Source organism: Trematosphaeria pertusa, assembly GCF_010094035.1.
Source record: "Trematosphaeria pertusa strain CBS 122368 unplaced genomic scaffold BU26scaffold_8, whole genome shotgun sequence".
Taxonomy (NCBI): domain Eukaryota; kingdom Fungi; phylum Ascomycota; class Dothideomycetes; order Pleosporales; family Trematosphaeriaceae; genus Trematosphaeria; species Trematosphaeria pertusa.
The window spans coordinates 829683-851013 of NW_022987219.1; the positions used below are offsets into that span (position 1 = coordinate 829683).

The following is a 21331-nucleotide window of genomic DNA, read 5'->3' on the forward strand; positions in this document are numbered from 1 at the left end:
TATGAGCCCACGAGCGGGCGCGGTTCTCGTGTTGATGCGTGTGGCTTTCAGGCGGACCGCTGGACCAATCAGCGAGGCGCAACGGCGATCAATGAGAGTGCAGAACGAGGCACGTGGGGGCCCATGTCGTCGACACCTCTCCCTCCCCAAACCTCAAATTTAAGGTCGCCCTCTCCCGACCAGGATCTGAGAGAAGGGCCTCCGAGTGTGGCAGCCAGTCGCGTATCTGTAATGGTCCGCTCGCATTTGGTGCGACTCTTCGGAAGACGCTCGAGAGTCACGACGCTGCAAAGGCCAACCCTGCGAATTGTCCCAAGAAAGTCCTCAGAAGCCATGAGGGCTTATCGCGACGGCCAAGGCATGCAAAGTGAGGCTTCGGCGTGGTGGGCGCTGCAGGCACTGCGCGCTCTTGCAGAGGCGCGGCTCGTGTTCTGGAAAATGCCGCCAGCGCCCAGATGCAATCCGAATTTTATACCATGCGCGGCGCCATTCCATATTGCTCACCGGTCTGCTCGATTGAGCCTCGGCGGTGCAGGCACTTCTGACCCGCCCTGCCTCAACGAGGGTTGTGGAGGCTGAGAAGTTCTCGCGCCGTCAAGTCGCATCATATGAAGGATGAAGCCCCTTGAAGAGGCCATGCAGCGCAGGCGCAACTCATCATCGATCGTCACGACTCCAGATTCCTTTGCGCTATTCTGCGTAGACTTCGTCTAGTCAAACTTGTCATCACGTGTTTTCGCGTTCGCGATCGAAGAGAGACCGTTCGGAATGGGGCTTCGGAAATGGGTCAGCCGTCCCATCCGAGGGCATCACCTCGGAGTGGAGGATCTGACACGCGGCGATGAAGGTGTTCCCGTACGCGCATATTTCCCTTCTGCACCCCTTCGGGCTTGCACATCCGTTCCGCAACGGAACGTTTAGATGAGCTGACGTTCGCAGGCCTCCAAACGCCGCAAATGGGCTCTTCAAACGATAGACTCGTCGCCATTCCAAATCTGGGTCGTCGTTGTAGCTGGCATCGGTTTCCTGACTGACGCCTTCGCTCTGTTCTCTCTTAGTGAGTGACGTCTAATCCGTAGAGTAGACTCGATCCTTTGGTGGAGCTGGCCTTGGACTCCGCTGGGGAAATGGCTTGGCTCAGCCAGAAAAAGTCTCTCTCTCCATCGCACGTTGGACACTAGCTGACAATGAACTCTGTAGACGTCATAACACCCATGATCGGCTACGTCTACTGGCCCGAAAACAAAGATTCCGACGGCGTTCCTCAGCTCCCATCGTCCGTGAAAACCGCCATGATGTGTTCGACCCTCGCCGGAACGATGATCGGGCAGATCGCCTTTGGATTCGCCGCCGACAGACTTGGGCGTAGAAAGATGTACGGACTTGAACTGGTGATCGTAATTGTCGGCACAATGCTCATGCTCATGAGTTCTAACGGTGAGAAGAACAGCATGACGGTCGGAGGATGGCTGATTGCTTGGAGGACCCTCACTGGGCTGGGAATCGGAGCAGACTATCCATTAAGTGCTTGCATTGCTGCTGAATTTGCGCCGCGCAAATATAGAGCGAGGATGATCAGTTGGGTCTTCTTCGCGCAACCGATCGGCCAGCTGCTGGCGAATGTGCTTTCCCTTGCGGCAGTGGAAGGCTTCAAGTCCCAGATCACTCAGACAGGGCTCTCCTGCCCGGCTGGCGAGGAAGGTGAGCAGTGCTTTCGGGCGATTGATCGGCTGTGGAGATTGGTTGTCGGTATTGGCATCGTGCCGGCGGTCATCGCTCTGGCTTTCCGTTTCACCATCCCCGAGTCGCCGCGGTACAAGCTCGACATCCTTCGCAACGTCCACTCAGTCTTCGAAGACACGAATAATTACTTCGGTGCACCAGAGGCTGATGCTGAAGGAGGGGAGCTGGACATTCTACCCACCACGTCAGACCTTCCCGCGCCTCTCTCTCGGCGCACCTCGAACTCTTCGGAAATTGCGCCAGACGCGGACGTCCAGAGCGACAGCGGATCTGAAGGTCGGCCCAGCTCGGTCCAGCAAAGGCCGGCATCTCGAGCCTTCCAGCTCCCACCCGGGGACCCTAGCTTCGTGCCACCTCTTGCTTCATGGTCCGATGCCAAGACTTTCTTCATCCATGAAGGCAACTGGCAATACCTGCTCGGCACCTCGCTCTCATGGCTATTCCTTGACTTCGCCTTCTACGGATTGGGGCTTTCGTCGCCCGAAATCGTGCGGCATATCTGGGAGAACCCCAAGGATCCACGCTCTTCCGTGTTCGCCTCGCTGCGCAACAACAGCGTGCATACGCTGGTCATGGTATCCATAGGGGCGACCATCGGCGGCGCCGCGATGATCAAGGTTGTCAAGTACGTGAGCCCGAAGGTGATCCAGCTCTGGGGGTTCCTGGTGCTGTTCGTGTTGTTCATTGTGACGGGGAGTGCGTGGACGAAGCTGCTGGATACGAGCCGATCGGGACTGATCGTGCTGTACGTCCTTGCCCAAATCGCGTTCAATCTCGGCCCGAACGTGACGACATTCATCGTAAGCTCCTTCCCAGTGCACACCCCCGCGGAAGACGCTAACCAGGGCAGATACCCGCCGAGATATTCCCCACCCGGTACAGGTGCACCTCGCACGGCATCGCGGCCGCAGCCGGAAAACTTGGCTCCTGGCTTGTCCAGATCTTCCTTGCGTACGCCTTCAAGGCCAACAGCCAGCAGCAGCAGTTCGACTGGGAGCGCGAAAACTTCGGTCACGTGTTGCAGGTGATGAGCGCCTTCATGGTTGCCGGAGCCGTGACGACGTACTTTCTTGTGCCCGAGACGAGGGACCACGATAACAAGAGCAGGACGCTAGAGGTGCTGGCCGGCGGTAAGAAAGTGCTAGACGGGTTGAATCAGCAGAGGCGCCAGGAAGAGGACTAGATGTGGTACGACTAGATTATTCTAGCCCCGGCGGCACCTAAATCAGACTAACTCTGGTTCAATTACACTCTTACTAGTGTCTTACTAGCGCAGCTCTAAAACTCCTATAAACTTTTAAGCTAATTATAATATATGGCTTTAGCTTCCCGGTCAATCTAACGAGGATATCGTCTCTAGTTGACTAGCAACCATTTTGCACTAGGATTTGTGTCAAGTGGGAATTAAGACAATCTTTGATTACAATACTTCAAACAACAAATACTTGGATCGGACCCGAATCATGAAGCACTTGTTGGCGGAAGTCGCCATAGGACACCTGGCAGGAGGACTGGAGTATTGTTTACTATTGTCACGTGAATGATCACGTGACGCTATAATACTAGTGTATATAGCCAGAGCTTTCAGCTCCCTTACAATCCACAATGTTACACTCCACTTCGTTACTTCAACAGCACTTTCCCATCCATCAAACCTAGACAGACTTTGCCGCCTTCTCCAGTCCTTTCTTAACATCATCCTTCGTGCCACCTTTCTTCACAAATGCGCTGGCCATTACGGAATGGGCACCGCCGTTTTGTTCCCTCCACTGTCTGATGGAAGATGGTACACCGTCTGCTTTGGAGACCTCCTTCATAGTCTTTGGTGGTCCAAGCGCATTAGTCAGCATCCCCCTCAATCTGCCGAAGCGACTGAACTCTTCTTGCGCTACCTTCCAAGCTTCCTCCTGTGCGCGATTGCGCTATGGCGGTTTTTCGAAATCTGAATCGCCATCTAGTTGTTGGTTCCTCCTGTCGTCCTTTTCCACGAACGCTCTCACCCATAAAAGCCCGGAGTTTCTTCGCAGAATCGCCTCGTTCTCAGCCTGGCCACTCAACGGAGCAACTTTCCGAACTATTCGAGTATACGTCAGGGCAATGGATGTTTGTTGACCCCTTCATTTTAAGCTCACTCTCATTACTGACTATGGACTGGAGTTGGAATGATGCTGTGAAGCATTCTGAAAGAAGACGTGTTTTCAATGTATCGGAACTCAAGCGCTTCGCGGCCGCAGCCGTCAATCGGGACGTAGAAGATGTGGCCCGATTCGAAAAGTTTGCTGAAGGGGGCTTCAACCGAACTTTCCTAGTTACCATGCAAGATGGCTTTCAGTTCGTCGGACGCGTCCCTTATCCAATAACCGAGCCGAAGCACCTAGTCGTGGCTAGCGAAGTCGCAACGATGGATTTTCTCCGCTTGCACGGCATACCTGTCCCTAAGATCTACAGCTACTCGGCCACATCTGAGAACTCTGCTGGCACCGAATACCTTTTCATGGACCTAGTTCGCGGAACGAACTTGGGCGAGGTCTGGTATGACCTGTCTGAGAAGGCTAGAATTACCGTTGTCACTAAACTGGTGGAGTTAGAGTCTCGACTATTTGCACTTCCGTTTCCGGCAAGCGGCAGCCTGTACTATACCAAGGATCTGCCGGCGGACTCCAACAAGGTTGACATTTCTATCGCCGATCCTGCACGCAGTAGTTGCTTTTGCATTGGTCCTGACACAAGACTTGTCCTGTGGTATGGAAAAAGACTCGGCATCCAGATTGATCGTGGACCATGTACGTATCTGCCCCGTTATCCATACCCATTTCCTTTACTAACTGCCCAAAAGACATCGATGCAGCGGCGGCTCTTGCAGCTGGGGCTATGAAGGAGATTGCATATTTGATAAGATTCGGCAAACCGCTTCATCCTTTCCAACGTCTCCGCCGAGAGATTTACAACTATCAGAAGCAATCGCCATCCGAGCATCTAGACAGCCTAGATAAATACCTGCGGATCGCACCTTATCTCATACCGAACGGCAACCGCACCCTTATCCGCCCAACGTTAAGGCACCCTGATCTCCAGCCCAATAACGTATTCATCTCCGATGCACTCGATATCACTGGCTTAATCGACTGGCAACACTGCGCAATACTCCCGCTCTTTTTGCAATGCGGAATTCCAAACAGCCTCCAGAATTACGGCGACGGTGTCTCAGAATCGCTGATACCCCCTGAATTACCTCACAATTTCGACGAGCTGAGCGAAAGCGAACAATTCGAGCAAGTCTTGCTCCTACGTCGGCGTCAACTTCACTACTTCTATGTCGCAGCAACTGCTAAGCTTAACTCGACGCACTATGACGCCCTAACCCACGACCTCGGCATTTTAAGGCGCAAACTCTTTGATCACGCGAGCTCCCCCTGGGAAGGCGATAATGTGACTCTCAAAGCCGACTTGATCGATTTGACGAAGAACTGGTCCAACATCGCCACTTTAGGCTCGAGCACAAGCGACAATGTGCGCCCCCCTTGCCCGATCGCCTTCTCGGAAGAGGAGGTGAGCGAGTGTCTGCGCCTGAATGCTGCGCAGGCCGAGGCAGACGAGCAGCTCCAGGCCTGTAGGGATGCTATCGGCATTGGGCCCGAGGGATGGGTGCCCCTAGAACAGTATAATGAGATAAAGCAACGCGAAAATAAGCTGAAAGCTGATGCGCTTGAGGCAGCTGAGTCTGAGGAGGAACGGCTGAGAATATGCGAGCATTGGATATTCGATGACTTTGATGAGGAGGAGTACTCGTAGGAAGCGTCATGGTCAGGCATAAGATAGGCGATGCAGGTCAAGTCTCTTATTCGCGCAATGTATGCCTTGCAAACGGTCAGCAAAAGGTGGAGTGGAATGTCGCATGACATGCGATTTACTGAAGTCCTTTCTATCAGGATTTGCTTCGGTTAGGCCTCCCTTTGGCGCCGCCGATTTCGATTCTCGCCAGACACGAGCTGAACGAGTTCGCACACAGTTGTCTTCTGGTACCTATCCATCACACCTATTATTACAGCAGGTGTGCGCCTAACAGGAAAAGTAAGCTTCGACCTAGAAAGAAGATACGTCACCCACAAATTGGCACTGTACAACGCCATCGCGATGGCAATCGCCTACGAGTTTTAATCCTAACCATCCAATCGCCTAGCACTCCTATATCCGTCGCTCGTATTGCACTCTTAGGTTCTGGGTACCCATCCCTTCTAAGTTGACTTGCTTTGTACAGACCTGTTCTCTAGATCTCTGAGGTTGGCACGAGCGTCCTGCTGCTGCTGCTGCTGCTAACCTGTGAAGCAGTCAGACGCCACAACGACCGGCGGACCAGCTCTCAATTCGACCAATTATGACGCCCCAGAAGTCGTCGAGCGGGAACAACGGGGTGAGTCGAGCGATATCTGGAGCCTGGGCTGCGTTTTCTTAGAAATGACTGTGAGGCCCACTCTAGAGCGATTCGGACCAATGCTCATGGCTGACCTAGACGTCTAGACGGTCCATACGAATGAGAACCGGAAAGCCTATATCACCAGTGAATTTACCGGACTTTCAAGGTTTTCGGGTAATTTAGAGGCTGTTGAAGATTGGCTTGGGAAACTGGAACGTTCATCGCACGATAACGCAGCCATCTCATGGATACGGTCTATGATGGCACATGCTCGAGCGAAGCGGATAGCGATCTCATCTATGGCGGACAAGATCAGGAGCTATGAAGACGATCACTTTTATTACGGGCCTTGTTGCGCAGGACAAAGTGATATGGATGCTTCATCGTACACCAGCTCTCCTACCCGTCGAACTTTAGAGCGAGTCGATACCACGGACTCGCTGTACGCACTTCCTAGACATCGCGAGCAGCATCTACCGACCAACTCGGATGCCGTAACAACCCCGATAACGAAACCTCAGGCCGCTAGCAGTCCAGCTGAGATAGACGTCGATAGCCATCGGCTTGCTGCGGGGACCGACCTCGAAATATCCATACCGCGCAGCGCACCTACTCCGGAGCCTCTAGAGCCAGAACTGCGGCTTCAGCAAAACCAAGCGAATTTCCTCCGAGCCAATCACGGTGGCGGATTCGATCCCAATCCCGCGTCTTCCCAAGCAGTGAAAGCCGTCGACAAGCTGTTAGGGATCAGACGAGCAAACACCGACTTGGGGAATGCAGTGCCCACTCAGCCATCGAATCGGGTCGGTGCTCTCTGGCAGCAGGCATATTTAATACATGAGTATGAGACGCGGTTTCGGGTGTAGCCGGAAGCCGCCGCCGCACTAGCATCTTCAGGCTTGGATCCAATGTACCAGTACAGCCACTCGCGGTCCCAAGACGCTGTTATTCTTCCGCTAGAAAATCCGACCAGAACCCAAGATCTAGAAGAAGGATTCACCTCGACGTTTTAAGGGCAACATCAGGCCTACGAGCTACACTCGCAGAACGAACAACCACGACGCCCAGGCTGGAAGTAGGTCATATATTTCACGAGCATCTCATCATTTAGAGCATGAGACATTTCTCTTCGCTGGCATATTACCTACATTTGGATTCCCCTTATCGCGTGCGCGATTTAGATCGCACATAAGCATCAACTGTCCACATACGACGACACGAGCATTTTCTGCCCTCGTTTCGTGTCGCACAGATCCTACATATTTATCCTACTCTCAAATTCCAGGAGCGCTCTAGACCGTAGCGGGTCCCATAAGCGAGGCGTAGAGCCGGTATCTCACGAACGTTAAGCTCAGGGCTGACTGGCCACGATCCCCCATTATTCATTTGAAAGCGTACGGAACACCGGACCTCCGATGGCCGATTAGTATTTCGTCCGCTCGATTATTATTTATGAGCGTAATTCGTAAGTGTGCTGGTTAAGCTTACTATTAAGCTTACTCGGGTAAGTAGATGCGGCTACCGCCCTTGCCACCACACCGGGTGCTGCTCAGCCTCGTCTCCGTCTAGCCCTCTTCACAAAATATCGGAAACCCACGGAAAGAGTTTACAGTTTTGAGGCATATCTTCCGAGGAGCTGATCTCAGGAGTAATTGGAATCCGTCTTGCCTTTTTGGGTCTACGCTCGTCGATGCTGATGTAAGCCCCGACGGTACAATCACCAGCCATCACTAGTACCCGCAAATCTTTCTCATCTTCACGGGCTGCCAATCACACCGGCGGCTGGACCTACTCCAGATACGGAGGCAATTGTGGCCAATGCATCTCGACTACTAACCGTAGCGCGCTGGCGTGGCTTAGGCGACCATCATCAGCGAACTTGCTTCGTATGCAGACGAAAGACGGTGAGGCCAGCCCATAGCAACGTCCAAGCGCTCTGGATCAGAGATATAAGGATATCGAGCTTCCTCGATGCGTCTGTTACCTCAGCATCCCACACCCACCCACGTACTTTCTTCTTACTCTTCGAACCATATACACCTCCCACAACCTCACCATGTCTGGCCAAGTCTTCCTCGAGCAACCGGAGCTGCACTCCAAAGCACCACATCGTGCCGCTCTCCTGACATATCCCGGAAACCTCAAGGAAGCTCTACGCCAGGCGGTAGAAGACCCAAGCAAGACATTGTTCGGAGTCGCCCACGGCATCCCAAGCACGTTCGCCACTAAGGTAAGCATCAGCAGAACAGACAGGGCCCGGCAGCAAACTGACGTGGCATCGCAGGTCTTGGCTTCGACGAGGCCCGACTTCATCTGGATCGATGTCGAGCATGGCATGTTCAACCGTCTCGAACTCCATGAGTATGTTGCCGTAGGCTCCGAAGACACGATGAAATGCTCACACCTCGATGCAGCGCTATCCACGCCGCACAGCACCACTCCGAAGGCCAAACGCTGGTCATCGTCCGCGTCCCCAAGCACGACGAAATCAGCCTGACGACAGCCCTCGACGCCGGCGCAGCGGGCATCGTGATCCCACATGTCGAAACCGCAGACGACGTCAAGAACATGATGAAAGAGATGTACTATCGTGCGTAGCCCTCTCCTCCAATCCTTTCCGACGCGTCTCTAACTTCAAGCCATCCGTAGCCCCGATCGGCCAGCGCTCCTTCAGCCCCTGGACATTCACCCCCGGCGTGTCCGACGCCTCGCTCTACCCCGGCGACAACTACAACATTACAACGGCAAACCGCCATGTCTGCGTCATTCCACAGATCGAGAGCGTAAAGGGTGTGGAGAACATCGACGAAATCGCTGCGGTGGAAGGCGTGTCGGCGCTCATGTTCGGCCCCGGTGACTTCTCCATCGATGCTGGGATCCCGATTAAGCTCGCCGGGGAGCCGCATCCGACATTCGCGGCGGCGATGACAAAATGGGCAATGGCTGCTCAGAGGAACGGAATTCCGTTGTTTGGGTAAGTTGGCCCTTGCAGAGGAGCCTCAGAAAGACCTGTACTAACGCGGAGCAGTGCTGCACTGAGCATGGACATGGTTCCGATGCTGATGCAGCAGGGGTACCGAGCCATTGCTGTGGCTTTCGACGTGTGGGGTCTCGCCGGTATGGTGTCGGGGTCACTGAAGCAGGGCAGGGAGTTTGCGAAGCAGGCTGCTGGAACTGCTACGCCGTAATTCGATATACTTTGCGCTTTATATCCTGCGTAGACGCGTTCATGTACCGTAAGACTATGTTTTCTTGAAGCCGATCGATCCGCGCATCGAGGAGTGACCCTTCGATAGCTTTGCTGTCGTCCGCATGTGCTCTTGAGGTTGGATATGGCTGAGATTTTAGTCGCCAGATATAGGTCCACCAAGGAAACGGGTTCCAAGGAAATGCAGAGGAAGATGTGATTCACGCCTCTCTCGTTTGCCACCTCCCTCTCCTGAAGTCCCTCCGCCGTTTGTGTCCACCCGTCGCCTTTCTCTTCGTTGCTTGGGGATACAATCTTGTAGGAGTGGGCATTGCCGGCAGCACGGCCAGGACCAGGCTTGTTAGCGCAGGAACAAATGCCGACTCAATCACGCTACCGACCGTCCAACGGGCGCCCTGCGATGCCACACGTATTGTTGGATCCGCATTATGTTCCAACATTGTCACGCAGATGCGCGCGAGGAAGTCTTGGTGATGGAACGGCCGGCCTTTGACACCTCCATTATCAGCCAAGCTTGCCAGCCAGGCTAAAAAGTGTCTCCATGGTGTGAACACGCCGCAACATGAACAAAAAGACTTGCATTCCAGGTTTGGATTGGCCCCAAAAGAGAGAAGAAGTTCGATAATCTCCAAATAATTCGAGAAGGGTGCTTCAGGGTTGTCGCTTTCATAAAGCCGTCGGAGGAGTGTTGCCCATATTGGCCCACTGGGAAGCAAGTAGTTCGGATTTGCACCATGAGTAAGGAAATGCTTCAACGATTGAATGTAGCTGGCAAGATTCCCGGTCTCCCATTCAAGGAGGCCGAGAAATTTGGAGAATACTGTCCTACTGCTTCCTTCAGGGACTTCGTTGGGATCGCAACCATTCGTAAGCAGAAACAGGACCATATCCGAGATATCAATGTCGCCGAAGGACTCAGAATTATGGCGGAATACGGCACAGTCAAGAATAGGTCGTTTCTGCTCATTTAACTGCAGCTTCTTCGTCGCGATGAGACCCGAGGCTGGATGTTGCAGCTGCTGCGAGGCATAGAGTAATAAGCCTCTCCCGATCGTCAGGGCGAGAAACCCGTCTTTACTGTCGCCAGCGGTTCCTCCCCAGTAGTCGTCGGAGAAGCCAACGTTGTCGAGAACGTATGACATTTCACCCAAAAGCCTCGTAGTTGGTGTTCCATTCAGTAGCTCGGCTTTTCTAGCGTTGTACAGAGCGGTGTCCACCAAAAACCAGAACGAGGAATCCTCTGAGAGCCTCTCGCGAAGCGTCGGCGCTTTCTTCATCATTGCGATGGATGCTTTCAGCATCGAAATACAGATCTGTAAGTTGTCTGGGAGCCTTGATTCGAATTCGTGACGCATCTCCTCTGTCATGAAGAAGTCTCTCACGGTACGATGGAGAAAATCGATCTGATAGTCGAACAAGTCAACCTCCCAATAGTTGCGGTGCACCTCTAGCAGCCCCTTGCATCTACCATTCAGGCGTCTTTTCGTCTGCTTGTGTCGATTTTTGAGCTCCTTCGACTTCAGAACGGTAATGTCGAGATCGTGCACGTAGTCTGGTCTATCAAATTCTTCCTCGAAAAAGGAGAACATCAAGAGCGGTAGCGGCTCAGGGGAGTCCATGGAGGCCAGGAAGAAGTGTGCCACGTGAGCTTTGTACAATGGGTCCAGGGAAGCCAATATATACTTGAAGAATTCCCGTAGATCGGTGGGAATCTGTCGAAGTCTTTCTTGTAAGAGGGACACCGTATCGCCATTTGTCAGCCCGTCGAGCAACGATCGAACTACAAGGAAAACCCAGAGAAACCCCCCTTGTGCTCGCTCTATGATCTCCGTAGCAATATTGTTGTACTGGGTGTCGTCGTGCGAGAGGCTTTGCCACATTGGATGCTGATCGAACTTGTTACGCACGTACTGTTCGATATCTCCTCGGGTTAAGTCCTGAAGGTAGAACTTACGCTTCGGAGACTGGCCAAATGCATCTTCGAAGACGTTCCATGGTCGGCTCGCCAAGCACAGTTTGACGTTTGGTAGTCGGGAGAATTCTTCGAGTAAGCGTACCATCTCGAAATGGTCGCCACTGTACTCATCAATGCCGTCTATGAAGAAGCAAAATTTGGTAGTGCTCCCCGGGAGGCAAATGGCGCGCTGGATGGCGTCTGATATTTCGTTCACGGTCCATGGATCCTGAACGCCTCCTAGCTCTGTCGCTTGCCATCTCGCAGGACACACTTGCGGTATCAGATCTGGAGCATGGCTGAAAATTTCGTACAGCAAAGATTGAAACAGACCCTGCTGTGATTTCTGCATGGCTGTCCCAGCACTCCAGAAGTAAAAGCTGGCCATAACTACCCTGGCGGGGCCACTCGCAACCGTTCCAGAAGGGGCCTCGGTGGCAACTGGATTCGCAGGCTGAGGTGATGCAGGCTGTCCTCCCGCGTTCTCTACAAGGGGCTCGAACGTTGTCAGCTTGCCGCTCGCCCAATGGTTGGGATTCTTGTGGGACTGCTCGATATCCCATGCCAGATTTCCCCATTGAAACAGGATCTCTTCAGTTTTCTTCTGGCTGGATATCCATTTCATTAGTGTGGACTTTCCGGAACCTGGCTTTCCCGAGACCCAAAAAATGCCATCGCCAGACCGGAGCCAACTCACAAAATGCCGGCCGTGGGTATGGCGTTCGCTCTCTGTGTCAGAATCCTGGAACAGCCAATTGAAAGTTCGCTCATGGGCGTTCGCGATACGCGTGTACCGGGCTTTGAGTGACGAAAAATAGAGGGTCTGGAGGAATCTTCGATACCGGATCATGTCGGATGCGATGTGAAAGGCCTCGGGCAGTTTCATAGTGATCATCTCAATCTGGCCATCGAACTGGGTTGATGACATACGGCCGGCGCCTTGCTTTATGTCTTCAAGCAGCTCAAGGATCCTATCGCTTTGACTCTTCTGATTGAACTCGAGCCGGCGATTGTCTGCAATGAGACTTTGCAGACCACTGACGACAGATGACTGGCCATTGCTACCAGAAGTCAGCAAATAAGACATCATGGGGAGCAGGTAAACATGCCCGTAACGAGTAACCAGAGCTAATGTTAGCTCCCTCTGATACTTCTCTAATCTCGATTCAAGTGTGTGAATGGCCTTTTGGTTCCAGATGATCTTCAAAGCCTGTTGGAAGCTTTTGAAGGCCCGCTTTGACCCACTTTTATTCCCAAGCTTCTCTATGGCCGCCATGAAGCCCTCGCATTCATGCTGACATGATGTTGCCAGTCTGCACAGGTCTTTCTCTTCCTGAGGCATCCCATCAGTCGGCGTACCGGATCGAGAGAGCTTCGTGCTGATCATCTTGAGGTGCGAATACACCTCGTCTAATTGGACAAGTTCCTCGGTGGTACCATGGGCCGAATCGTGGATTTCTTTTCCGGTCGCGAGTAGCTTCGTTGTGAATTCGAGAAACTGGACCGTGGCTGCTGCCACTCCCACTGCGGAGACGGGGTCAAGCATCGTGAACGGCTTCGCGATGCGACCGTTGCAGAGTTCAAGGCTGAGGCTGAAGGCCACGACCTTGCGGACGGGCCCAATCCGGCAAGCTCACTCTTCGCGTGGGCTGACGAGGGCGACCGTTTCAAGGCGGCAGAGTCTGTAATGAGGTAAAGCTTCAGCGCTGAAAGAGCGACAAAGGTATGATTCGCTTGGCGGGATGGGAGCTGAACCACCCCTCACCTAGCTAGGCTAGGCAACAGCGCTACACAGCCACACTGCGCTGGCCGGCGACGCCACACTGAGGAAGACGATTCGCGTAGATTTTGTTAACAACCTTGAAAGATGGTAGCAAATTTTTGACGAATACGACAATGCTTCAAGCTCAACACTTCGAGATGTGTTACCGTTTCTGCGTACAAACCACGTGACTCGTAGGTATTACCTATAGCCAATCCCTCCGCACTGTTCTACAATCAACGCATGTCTCCTCCTACTCTAGCTACTTATAAGTCTCCTATTCGTGCACTGAGCGGAACCCACCGGGCACACACAGAGGTACTAGTTAAACACAACAATACTCCGCATGCAGACTAGTAGTCAATGAACCAGCTGTCCTACCCCATCACCAACTAACAGGAACCACATACTTCTCCCACTCACTCCCCGTATCCGCTTTCCTCCACTCCTCCATCCCACTCACTACTCCCCCTCCATCAACCTTCCAATCCCCTCTCTCGACCATCCCGAGCCAGCTCCTCAACACACTGTCCAATCTAACTCCATGAATCTCAGTAAACGGCTGGTGACCCGGCTGATACAATTCCATGGCCATATCCCTCGAGTCAGCCTCTGCTGCCTCCGAGTTTTCCCCAAAGAGCGCTCCATCGCTGGTTCGCGCATACCCGTTCGCGCCGATGCCATAGGGCAGGACGAGCACGCATTCGTCGTCGAAGGGATTGGAACTGCCCCTATTACCAGCCTGGAGGTACAGGCCTGCTGGGAATCTGGTGAGTTGGCTGTACAGCCAGCCGAAGGGAAGGATGTCCTTGGCGGTAGGCGGAGCATCGTGGTAGTGTGTTGTCGAGCGGAAGAGCAACATAGGAGGGATTTGGCTGAAGCCGTCGGTGCCCGGGGCACCTAGCAGCGGGGAGAAGGGCTGGTCCAGGATGGAGGACGAGGAGGGGATCTCCAGGCCTGGTGCGATGAAGCGGAAGCGCGGACGTCGAACTCTCTGCATGAAGTCGAGGGCGAAGCCTTGCGGGAATTCCTCCAGGGTGCTGTCGTCGGCTAGACCAGTCGTTGTGTCTTCTGTGTTTGTGGTATGCTCGGGCAAGCGCGATTCTATGGCTTCAACGAGCTTGTTGAAGGTCTCGACGGTCTCGTCGAGGATGGTCTGGCTATATGAAACGATTTCCCAAGGGCAATACTCGGTCTCCGTGCCCACGGCTCTCACCTTGCCCTTGTGAATCATGTCGAGCCAGGCTTCGAGAACCGTCTCTAGCGGATACCAAGGCATGCGGCCGTTGAGAATTATGCCTGTGTCATGGATGGACATGCACATAATGGCTAAGCTCCTCTTCTGATCAAATCTATTGGCAGTCAGTTAGCCAGATTCCCGAACGGGTCGGGCGCTGAGCTTAGCTTACACGAGGCCCAGCGGATGCGATGCGAGGTTGTTTGCCGAATAGAGAACTAGATATCTCTTCTGGTCCTCCTCCTCGACAACTTCTTCGAAGAGGTCATGCAATAGACCGCAGGGGTACTGCAGACCGCCGACATAGTAGAAGAAGTGGTGTTCGTTCACATCCTCAGCGTCACATGCGCGCGCGAGAAAGGCAGCGACATCTGGCGACAAGATATCCCGAACCGCTTCAGCTTCGGCGCCGTGAACTTCGAACCAGGTGCGCGGACGGAAGTCTTCAGCCTTTTTCCCCAGACTATCCCAGCCGAGTTTGAATATTTCGTTGTGGAGCTCGACGCACCGCTCGACGTTCATGCTGTACTGTACGCGGTGAGGCTATCGTGATCACGTCCGAAGGTGAAAGAGTGAGGTCTAGTGTGGCACGGTCCGTCGGGCGACAATTTACATTACCCGCAAGCGATTGGTGGACGCGGGAAGGAACGCCAACGCCCTCGTACCATATGCAGGGACGGGGCTGGGCATTCGGACTGGAGAGAAGCTTTTATTTTAGCTCTTCGCCCGAGGCTTATTTTGAGCTCTCTCGCACGAGAAGGAAATTCTCAACGCATGATAATTGCAGCAGCCATGCATTCCGCCAACCGCGGGAAAGCCAACGGCGGGACCTAGAACTAGTCTAGAGCTACCTAGCGTCCATTTTAAGTCGTACATGCCCCTGAATAGCAATTCTCGCCCTTGCAGTAGTCGTCGCCATTCCCGCAGTATCCGTACTGGCTACAGCAAGCGCCGAACTGCGTCCCGGTGCACGTCTTGTTGCCCTGGAAGAGCGGCCCACACTCTCCATTGATCGAAGGGCCGCCAAGCTCCGGGTCGCACTGCCCAGAGTAACTGCTTTCCGTTAGCAAACAGATGTCGCTCCGCGAAGAAAGGAGGCAAGTGAGCGGGGCACACATACCAGTTTTCAGGAGCGCAGAAGTCGGTCCCTTCGCCGCACCAGCCGTAGACGCTACAGCATGGACCGAAGCGTGGATTATCGCATGTCAATCCGCCCACACTGGGCCCACAGGTTCCGTTCGTGGTGCTGGTGGGCGACCCTGTGCATGCGCCAGAGTAGCACATTCCCGGGCTGCAGTAGTTGTCGCCGTCGCCGCAGTAGCCATAGACGCTGCAGCACGATCCGAAGGCGCTGCCTGCGCAGGTGGCGAAGTTGTTACCCGGACCACAGGAGCCGTCCGTTGAGACGGGATCCGGGGTGACTTCGCCAACGCAGACCGAAGACTTGAGCCAGAGGTTCGTGCAGTCGGCGTTAAGGTATGTGTTGAACCGCCGCAGCGCTGCGAAGGTGATTCCGTAAATGAGACAAACTAGGTTGCACGTATCGCCATCCACGACCTCATGATAGGCACCGCAGTCTTCAATTGAGCCGCTTTGGGTGGGCCAGACTGGCGTGGCCGTAGTGTGGTAAACCGCAGAACCACTCGTAGGCCCAACGATTGTGGTGTTGGATACCCAAAATCCGCCGGGGGGACTGAAGCCATGTCAAACGCTGCGTAGTAAACGAGACAATGCACTTACCTGATACATATACGCTGATTCAAAGCAAGGCCATCACAACTGCCCTCTAGACTAGGATTCCAGCCAATGAACTGCTCATGCGTGACCGTGTTCGTCGAGTTCGAGATTTGCTTCTCAAGCGACGTGCAAGTTTCTCCGTATGTCTCGATGACTTTGATCTCGCATGGGAGAGGAAGGCATATAGCCTTTTCAAACCTGCAGAAAGGATCATTTGCGGCTACCTTTAAGTCTCCGGTAGCGACATGGTATTGGTCGGCCAAACCGTTACACGTGAGAAAAGTTGATGGAGGCTGAACGACTTGCCCAGTGCATGTCGGCGTGACCGTAGGGGCAGGCGTGGTCGGAGTCCCGTCGGTCGGCGTTGGTGTCGCGCTCTGTGTGCCGATATATAATGTATTTGCGGAGGTCTGATACGGCATCGATGTCGTGCAGTTTCTTTGCAATGCGTCGAACTGATCCATGCGGTATTCGGTCCAGTTTCCCGGAGTGAGAAAAGGTGACAGAAGCCGTTGTCTCCACACCTTGAGGAAGCATTCGTTACAGTACAGAGACTTGTCATAGAGCCCAGTAACGGCCTGAAGCGCGGGATCAATGACGTCCACGTCGAAGTCAGGCGTGTCGCAAACTGCTGGCGGGTCGTCCACGTAGCACATAGCGGGATGGTACCTGATGTAGTCGCTGCCGACCCAGGTCTGCGACTCGAGGAAACACCATTCTGAAGCACTTCGCCTTGTAAGCTTCCTGTCAGTCACATATGGCTAGAGACTTACGCATTTTGCAAGCACGCGAGATCGAGAGCATTCGTGTACTGCAATGGGATCGCTTTTGCCTGCATCACGATACCCGCCTGAGTAATCGTATCCGTAGCACAGTCTGTCTCGACCAAGCCTAGCCAGGAACTCATCGAGGAACGGCACTGAGAGGTACAAAGAGTAGTGATATTCTCCCTGTACCAGTAGTTCTCGTCCATTCCCATCGCGGCCATTTTTGCGTTGGCCTCATCGCAGTTGAGCGTTGTATTTCTAGAGAAGGTTAGGCTCATGCTCTTCGGAGAAAAGACAGCGTCGGATGGAAGCGTACATAGCGGCCATGCAATTTGTAGATATGCCTAGATTGAACTGTATCGAGGCATCAAAGCCCGAGAGCACATTGAATGCAGCGTTTGAGCTGGCGGCCCATAGGAAAGTCAGAAGGACTCTTGACGCCATCTCTGACCAAGAGTGTGGTTTGGCTCCAAAGGTTTCAATCAGTAACGCGGTCAAGCCGGCCTTGGTGTGAAAGAGAGGGTATTCTTGATCTAGAAGCGCTGGCAATGGCGGCCTGGACTCGTTGAGGGCTCTCCCTGAATTTCCCAATTCTTTTTTTACATCCAACCAACATCTGAATAGGGGCAAAATCGTTAGCCCGCGTAACTTCCTCGCCGCATGGTCCCTGAATTCTCCTTTCCAGGAGTCGTGAGCACTTCAGCCGAGGCAAGCATGCGGGGCGTAAAACAGCATCACGAGGCAGTCAGCCAACACGACAGACCCTTATCTTTAGCGCTATTGCACGATACATTCATTTCCGGTAGTGAGACCAAGAAAACGCCTCGGGCGTAAAGTCTAGAATCCGGGAGCGGCATATTGAAGGTCCCCGCCCGGGAGGGCAGAAAACCACCTCCGTTCGGCGGCTACCATAAAGTTGAGACCCTAGGCCACATACCGTAAGGACCAGATAGTATTATAATTAAGAAAGTACCGGCAATGGCTTGTATATCGCCTTCGTACGTTTTAAGGAATTCGGTCCTTTCTGTGCGCTGTGATTGGCGATCAAGAAGGAGCACCGGCAGGCTGCGATCCTAGGGAGTTCTCCTCGGCAGCGTCCGCACGGGAATCTAGATCCCACGGACCCTGGCGTATCGGTCCTACTCCATGTACCGGGAACTCCGTCCCTGCATATACGAAGCGACTTCCCGGTTTGTTTAGCGCGGGGCGTAAATGTAAATCTCTCTTAGTATGGGTTTTACGAGGTCGCTTAGCCAGTCCGGAGTGTTACCACCACCAACAACGCGAAGCCAATATGCCTAGGAGTGCATCCATGGATCGCTTTCCACATACGGAATTACGCCTTGCATGGTCGGCCACGCGTGGCTCAGGAGTGGTAAAGGAGTCGGATGCGTGCGTCTGAAAGAAAAGTTAGAGAAAGTCCCAGAGGAAAGTAAAGTAAGTTGCGAGTCTTGCGCACACCGAATTCCAACTTTCCTAATGGCGAGAGTCATAGCCTTTGGGCTGCTCTGGCTGCTGTCGTTCCATCATACCAATGCAGCTTTGAACGGTACCAATACCACCTACCTTCGCCACCCTAACAACGGAACCGCGCTGTATCCACCGCTTTTCGAACTGCACTCTAACTCCACTCCACGGTTCATCAACACGACTGGAAGGACCGCCAACCCATTGATCAAAGTGCTGCAAGACAAGAACCAAAATGATCGCAAGAGGAGTCTTTTTGGCTTTTCCCCCTCGAAGCGCAGCCACCACGGAAGTCATGCCCGCTTCCACCACTCCAAGCGCGACGATGGCGACGACTGGACGCTACCCGAAGGAACATGCGCGCCCGGAACTCCCTGCGTTAACGGAGCGTGCTGCAGCAACAAAGGCATTTGCGGCTTCTCTCCTGCAGAATGTGGGACCAGCAACTGCATTTCGAACTGCAATGCTACTGCGCCCTGTGGCCAATATGCGAAGGAAGAAGATAAGCAATGTCCCTTGAACGTGTGCTGTTCCTTCTACGGCTTCTGTGGCGCGACGGACCTCTTCTGTACGACTGGTGGAGAGCATCCATGCCAGGAGGGTTACGGGAGCTGTGGTGACGCTCCGCGGCCGTCTTGCGATGGAGGCGACAGCACGTCAGGCAGAGTTATCGGCTATTACGAAGGCTGGTAAGTGCGGTGTCGTGTATCTGAAGGTCGCCAGGTCAGCTAATGCGAACACAGGTCAACCACTCGAGCTTGCGATAAACGACAACCAGAAGATCTCGACCTGACCGCTTTCACTCACCTCAACTTCGCCTTCGCCTACTTCGACCCCACGTCTTTCCAAATGGCGCCCATGAGCGCGGGTGATCCAGCCCTTTACCGACGATTCACTGCGTTGAAGTCGAAGAAGCCGTCTCTGCGGACATGGATCGCCGTGGGCGGCTGGTCTTTCAACGACGCGACGAATATTCCCAACACGCGGACCGCTTTCAGCGACATGGTGTCCTCGCACGGGAACCGACAGGCGTTCATCGCGAGTTTGGGCCAGTTCCTCCAGACCTACAATTTCGATGGTGTTGACTTCGACTGGGAATACCCCGCAGCAGACGACCGGGGCGGCGTGGAGGCGGACACTGCAAACTTCGTCACCTTCCTGCAGGAACTGAAAGCGGCGTTTGGTGATCGGTACGGTGTCAGCATTACTCTGCCGGCGTCCTATTGGTATCTCCAGGGTTTCGACGTGAAGGCTATGCAGCACTATGTTGATTGGATGAATGTCATGAGCTACGACATTCACGGTGTCTGGGATGCGGGAAACAAACATACCGGGCCGTATGTACGCCCGCATACCAACTTGACGGAGATCGAGGAAGGCCTCGACCTGCTGTGGCGAGCGGGCGTCGATTCATCCAAGGTGGTCCTGGGGCTGGGCTGGTATGGGCGCTCTTTCACCCTAGCGGATCCTTCGTGCAACACACCCAACGGCGCATGCATCTTCTCCGAAGGCGGCAAGCCCGGCGAGTGCACCAACTCGGCGGGCACCTTGACGAATGCCGAGATCAATCGCATCATTGCCAAAGGAGGCACCACAACGGGCTTCGATCGCCAAGCGGCCGTAAAGTGGATTACGTGGGACTCTAATCAGTGGGTCAGCTATGACGACGGCGAGACCATACAGCTCAAGATCTCTCACGCAAACAGCCGCTGTCTGTCCGGTAAGATGATCTGGGCAGTTGACCAAGACGACTCACAAGGTTCGAGTACCAACGACCTCCTCGGCATAGGACCCGCCAACGGCGTCTCTCCAGAAGAAGCCCAAAAGATTAGGGACGACCTCGCCAATGCCACCCAGGCCGCAGCTGTCGCAAGCTCCTGCTACTGGACGTTCTGCGGTGATGACTGCACGCCTGGCTACTTCCCGGCCACTGTTGCCAGAGGCCAGGTTGCAGGCATCCAACGCGACACGGAATGTCCCGCGGACCAGTACCAAACATTGTGCTGCGCCCCAGGAACTACAATGGGCACGTGCAAGTGGGATGGTTGGCGCGGCGTTGGTCTGTCCTGTGCTCCGGCGTGCAGTGACTCTGATGCAACCATTGTGGCGCGGAACTCGAACTCGGGCGATCTCGACTGTAACGGCGGGTACCAGGCCTACTGCTGCAGTGGCTTTGTGCCATCTTCAAGGACAAATACAGGCAATCTCGCCTTGGTCGGACAAGGAGGCATTACGAAGCGTGGTCTCGGAGGAGGAGTCGCCGGTGGAGTACTTGGTACATTGGCCTGCGTCGCACTAGTTACCGCCGCCAATATCGTTCTCGCGTCGCTTACTGCAGGTTTGTCCATCATAGGCTCGCCGGCATTGTATTCAGCATGTGGAGGAGTTGGAGCTCTACTCGGTTTCATCGCCACCGGCCTGGCCAAATTGCTCCAGGCATGGCCCAAGCTAATAGGAGCTCAAAAGAAGAATATTGGCAAGCCAACGGCCGATGGAAAGAAATATGGCCAATGGGACAAGCTCGACTTCGGAACAGCGCAGGAGAGCACAACGAGCTGTGATTGTGCCGTAACCTACACTTGTAGGTACGGAATGGGCTGGGACGAAATCTGCGACAACCAAAGATGGGCCATCGACAAGGGCCTTGGTGGCAATACCGTGTACCACTGGGGCATTCGACTACCAGCGGGGTTCTACTCTAAGAGATGGTGGGCGTCGTCCCACCACGCAGGCTTTCGCACGTTAGCACAACAAAGAGACCAAGGCAACCAGTACCGATGTCAGGTTGATGAGTTCCCCATGGGAGCCTTGTTGGAGGGGAGGTTGCCAAATCCGCAGATAGTCCGGTTGGTCAATGGCCCGGCGAACGGTCTTCAAGGCAACGACTTCGGAATGTGGTTGTTGGCCGTTTGGGGGCCGTGCAGCGCGTACAGGAAGGACGTCTGCCATTTTGCGACTCCGGAGCCGCCTATCACCTGGGCCTTCGCTAGTATGGATCAGTCCCGGAGGAATGCAGCAACCGATGGAAATCATTTCCTCAAG

General features: G+C 54.0%; 8 protein-coding genes across 8 annotated transcripts; 5 read left to right on the forward strand and 3 right to left on the reverse strand.

Annotated features, from left to right (window-relative positions):
* The first annotated feature begins 606 nt into the window (after positions 1-606).
* On the forward strand, positions 607-3086 carry BU26DRAFT_519839 (MFS general substrate transporter). Its single transcript, XM_033829161.1, has 4 exons — positions 607-855; positions 940-1057; positions 1201-2543; positions 2594-3086. The coding sequence occupies exons 1-4, from the start codon at positions 769-771 to the stop codon at positions 2924-2926; spliced, it is 1881 nt and encodes a 626-aa protein (XP_033683097.1). The 5' UTR covers positions 607-768; the 3' UTR covers positions 2927-3086.
* Positions 3087-4057: 971 nt separating this feature from the next.
* On the forward strand, positions 4058-5535 carry BU26DRAFT_531521 (uncharacterized protein; the record flags this gene model as incomplete). The annotated part of the gene is made up of 2 exons (XM_033831033.1): positions 4058-4526; positions 4580-5535. 2 exons carry the CDS (start codon positions 4058-4060, stop codon positions 5533-5535), a joined length of 1425 nt encoding a protein of 474 aa, XP_033683098.1.
* Positions 5536-6118: 583 nt separating this feature from the next.
* On the forward strand, positions 6119-7023 carry BU26DRAFT_505851 (uncharacterized protein; the record flags this gene model as incomplete). The annotated part of the gene is made up of 2 exons (XM_033826874.1): positions 6119-6154; positions 6262-7023. 2 exons carry the CDS (start codon positions 6119-6121, stop codon positions 7021-7023), a joined length of 798 nt encoding a protein of 265 aa, XP_033683099.1.
* Positions 7024-8213: 1190 nt separating this feature from the next.
* On the forward strand, positions 8214-9345 carry BU26DRAFT_531522 (uncharacterized protein; the record flags this gene model as incomplete). Its single annotated transcript, XM_033831034.1, has 5 exons — positions 8214-8387; positions 8442-8518; positions 8572-8747; positions 8807-9131; positions 9186-9345. 5 exons carry the CDS (start codon positions 8214-8216, stop codon positions 9343-9345), a joined length of 912 nt encoding a protein of 303 aa, XP_033683100.1.
* A 1348-nt stretch (positions 9346-10693) lies between these two features.
* On the reverse strand, positions 10694-13026 carry BU26DRAFT_458181 (uncharacterized protein; the record flags this gene model as incomplete). The annotated part of the gene is made up of 3 exons (XM_033824968.1): positions 12429-13026; positions 11868-12380; positions 10694-11714 (listed from the first exon to the last, which is right to left on the reverse strand). Coding segments are annotated over exons 1-3 (1971 nt in total), but the record flags the coding sequence as incomplete, so codon positions are not given.
* Positions 13027-13246: 220 nt separating this feature from the next.
* Positions 13247-14882, reverse strand: BU26DRAFT_485535 (uncharacterized protein). The gene is made up of 2 exons (XM_033825886.1): positions 14491-14882; positions 13247-14433 (listed from the first exon to the last, which is right to left on the reverse strand). The coding sequence occupies exons 1-2, from the start codon at positions 14838-14840 to the stop codon at positions 13467-13469; spliced, it is 1317 nt and encodes a 438-aa protein (XP_033683102.1). The 5' UTR covers positions 14841-14882; the 3' UTR covers positions 13247-13466.
* Positions 14883-15181: 299 nt separating this feature from the next.
* Positions 15182-17266, reverse strand: BU26DRAFT_565514 (carbohydrate-binding module family 18 protein; the record flags this gene model as incomplete). The annotated part of the gene is made up of 5 exons (XM_033833406.1): positions 15182-15371; positions 15439-16011; positions 16059-16781; positions 16829-17080; positions 17139-17266. 5 exons carry the CDS (start codon positions 17264-17266, stop codon positions 15182-15184), a joined length of 1866 nt encoding a protein of 621 aa, XP_033683103.1.
* Positions 17267-18301: 1035 nt separating this feature from the next.
* On the forward strand, positions 18302-20668 carry BU26DRAFT_429049 (glycoside hydrolase family 18 protein; the record flags this gene model as incomplete). The annotated part of the gene is made up of 2 exons (XM_033823817.1): positions 18302-18978; positions 19033-20668. Coding segments are annotated over 2 exons (2313 nt in total), but the record flags the coding sequence as incomplete, so codon positions are not given.
* Between the last annotated feature and the right edge of the window lie 663 nt (positions 20669-21331).

Coding starts and splice junctions, on each gene's coding strand:
- BU26DRAFT_519839 (XM_033829161.1), top strand. CDS start 769: ATGGGGCTTCGGAAATGGGTCAGCCGTCCCATCCGAGGGCATCACCTC. Junction 1,058..1,200: donor CTTCGCTCTGTTCTCTCTTA/GTGAGTGACGTC, acceptor TGAACTCTGTAG/ACGTCATAACACCCATGATC. Junction 2,544..2,593: donor CGAACGTGACGACATTCATC/GTAAGCTCCTTC, acceptor TAACCAGGGCAG/ATACCCGCCGAGATATTCCC.
- BU26DRAFT_485535 (XM_033825886.1), bottom strand. CDS start 14,840: ATGAACGTCGAGCGGTGCGTCGAGCTCCACAACGAAATATTCAAACTC. Junction 14,434..14,490: donor TCGCATCCGCTGGGCCTCGT/GTAAGCTAAGCT, acceptor GACTGCCAATAG/ATTTGATCAGAAGAGGAGCT.